General features: G+C 62.1%; 1 protein-coding gene across 1 annotated transcript in view; it reads right to left on the bottom strand.

Annotated features, from left to right (window-relative positions):
- Window positions 1–817: 817 nt before the first annotated feature.
- LOC112123468 (acid-sensing ion channel 1C-like) overlaps window positions 818–1,753 on the bottom strand; it is a gene marked incomplete at its 3' end in the record, with an annotated part of 12,223 nt that continues 11,287 nt past the window's right edge. The window contains exon 3 of the mRNA XM_026663170.1: window positions 818–963. Within this exon, the coding sequence (XP_026518955.1) occupies window positions 818–963 (146 nt within the window). The remainder of the gene's footprint in view (window positions 964–1,753) is intronic.

Below are 1,753 nucleotides of genomic sequence, written 5' to 3'. Positions count from 1 at the left end.
CTACTAACCCAACCCAACCACCATCCCCAACCAACCCACACCAGCTATAAATGCAATCCAGCCACCATCCCCAACCAACTAACCCCAACCCAACCCCAGCTACTAACCCACCCCACCATTTCAACCCACCTCAACCACTAACCTTAACCTACCAAAACCAACCAACTGCAACTATGGACAGACAGATGGAAGGACGGATACCCATGGTGCTAACCCCACACACCATCTGAACCCCAACCAATCAACCCTAACCCACCATCCCAACCAACCAAACCCCAACTACCAACCCCAACTAATGCTAACCAACCCACCATCCTACCCCAGCCATTCCCAATCAACCAAACCCAACCAATCGTAACTAACTATCTATATTTCATATTTGCAAGTGCCTGAGGACAAGGTGCTAGAGTGGACCTGGTGGAATGTGAGTCCCACCTCACTGCCACAGGTACCAAGCGGGGAGAGCAGTCAGGGTCACTTTGTCTCTACCTGCCCCCAGTGGGTGGCACCAGGACACGCAGGCACAGAGTGCCCCCCCCCCGACACTGGTGGCCAAAGATTCCGATCACATGTGCATGGGGAGCCTGCCTGGAGAGGGGGATCCACACGGCCAGGGCCTGGGGGAAGAAACGGCTCCTGATCTCCCTTGCAGAGAAGGGGCAGCCTCATACCAGCAGCCCCTCCCCAGGGATCCCTGAGGAGCTGACCCCTCTTTCTGTCATCACCAGGGCTCCCTCCCTCCCAGGCTGCCTGCCCCACCAGCACTGGGGTGATGGGCAGGACCCCTGCTGGCCCGCGGGCCCGGGGATGGACAGACAGATGGAAGGACGGATACCCTCTGCTGCTGGCAGGACACGAAGGTCTGGAAGCCGGGCGCCACACCGAAGCCCAGCTGGTCGATGAAGGGTGGCTCCTCCTGGCTGTGGATCTGCACCTTGATCCCGGCTTCGTAGGAGATCTCATCTGCAAACACAGCAGAGCACGGGGGTGTTACCGGGGGCAGGGGGGGGACACCCGGGGGTCAAGGGGGTGGGAGAGGGCTCCTGTTCTGTGCGGGAGCTGGCTAGACCTGATTCCTGCCCTCGGGGACCGGGATGAGATAGGCCTGTCCATGCCAGGGGTGTTGCTCTCTGGGGGGAGGGAGGCGCAGAAAGGCCTGTGTGTGCTGGGTGTTGCTGTCTGGGGGATGTTGCTGTCCCAGGGACAGGGTCAGGCAGGGCTGTCCGTGCCGGGTGTTGCTGTCTGGGGAGAGTATTTCTGTCCCAGGGACGGGGTCAGGGAGGGCTGTCCGTGCCGGGTATTGCTGTCTGGGAGGTGTTTCTGTCCCAGGGATAGGGTCAGGGAGGGCTGTCCATGCCGGGTGTTGCTGTCTGGGGGGGTGTTGCAGTCCCAGGGACGGGGTCAGGGAGGGCTGTCCGTGCCGGGTGTTGCTGTCTGCGGGGTGTTGCGGTACCAGGGACAGGGTCAGGCAGGGCTGTCCATGTTGGGTGTTGCTGTCTGGGGGGGTATTGCTGTCCCAGGGATGGAGTCAGGGAGGGCTGTCCGTGCCGGGTGTTGCTGTCTCGGGGGGTGTTTCTGTCCCAGGGACGGGGTCAGGGAGGGCTGTCCGTGCCGGGTGTTGCTGTCTGGGGGGTGTTTCTGTCCCAGGGACGGGGTCAGGGAGGGCTGTCCATGCCGGGTGTTGCTGTCTCGGGGGGTGTTGCTGTGCCCCGTGTGTGGGGGGGAGCCCTGTGCCCAGCGCCCAGCGCCCAGC

Source organism: Terrapene carolina, unplaced genomic scaffold (assembly GCF_002925995.2).
Source record: "Terrapene carolina triunguis isolate 2854851 unplaced genomic scaffold, T_m_triunguis-2.0 Scaffold32835, whole genome shotgun sequence".
In the NCBI taxonomy this organism is placed as follows: Eukaryota; Metazoa; Chordata; order Testudines; family Emydidae; genus Terrapene; species Terrapene triunguis.
The sequence above is the reverse complement of the archived record's forward strand: the minus strand, read 5'-3'. Positions and strand labels throughout refer to the sequence as shown.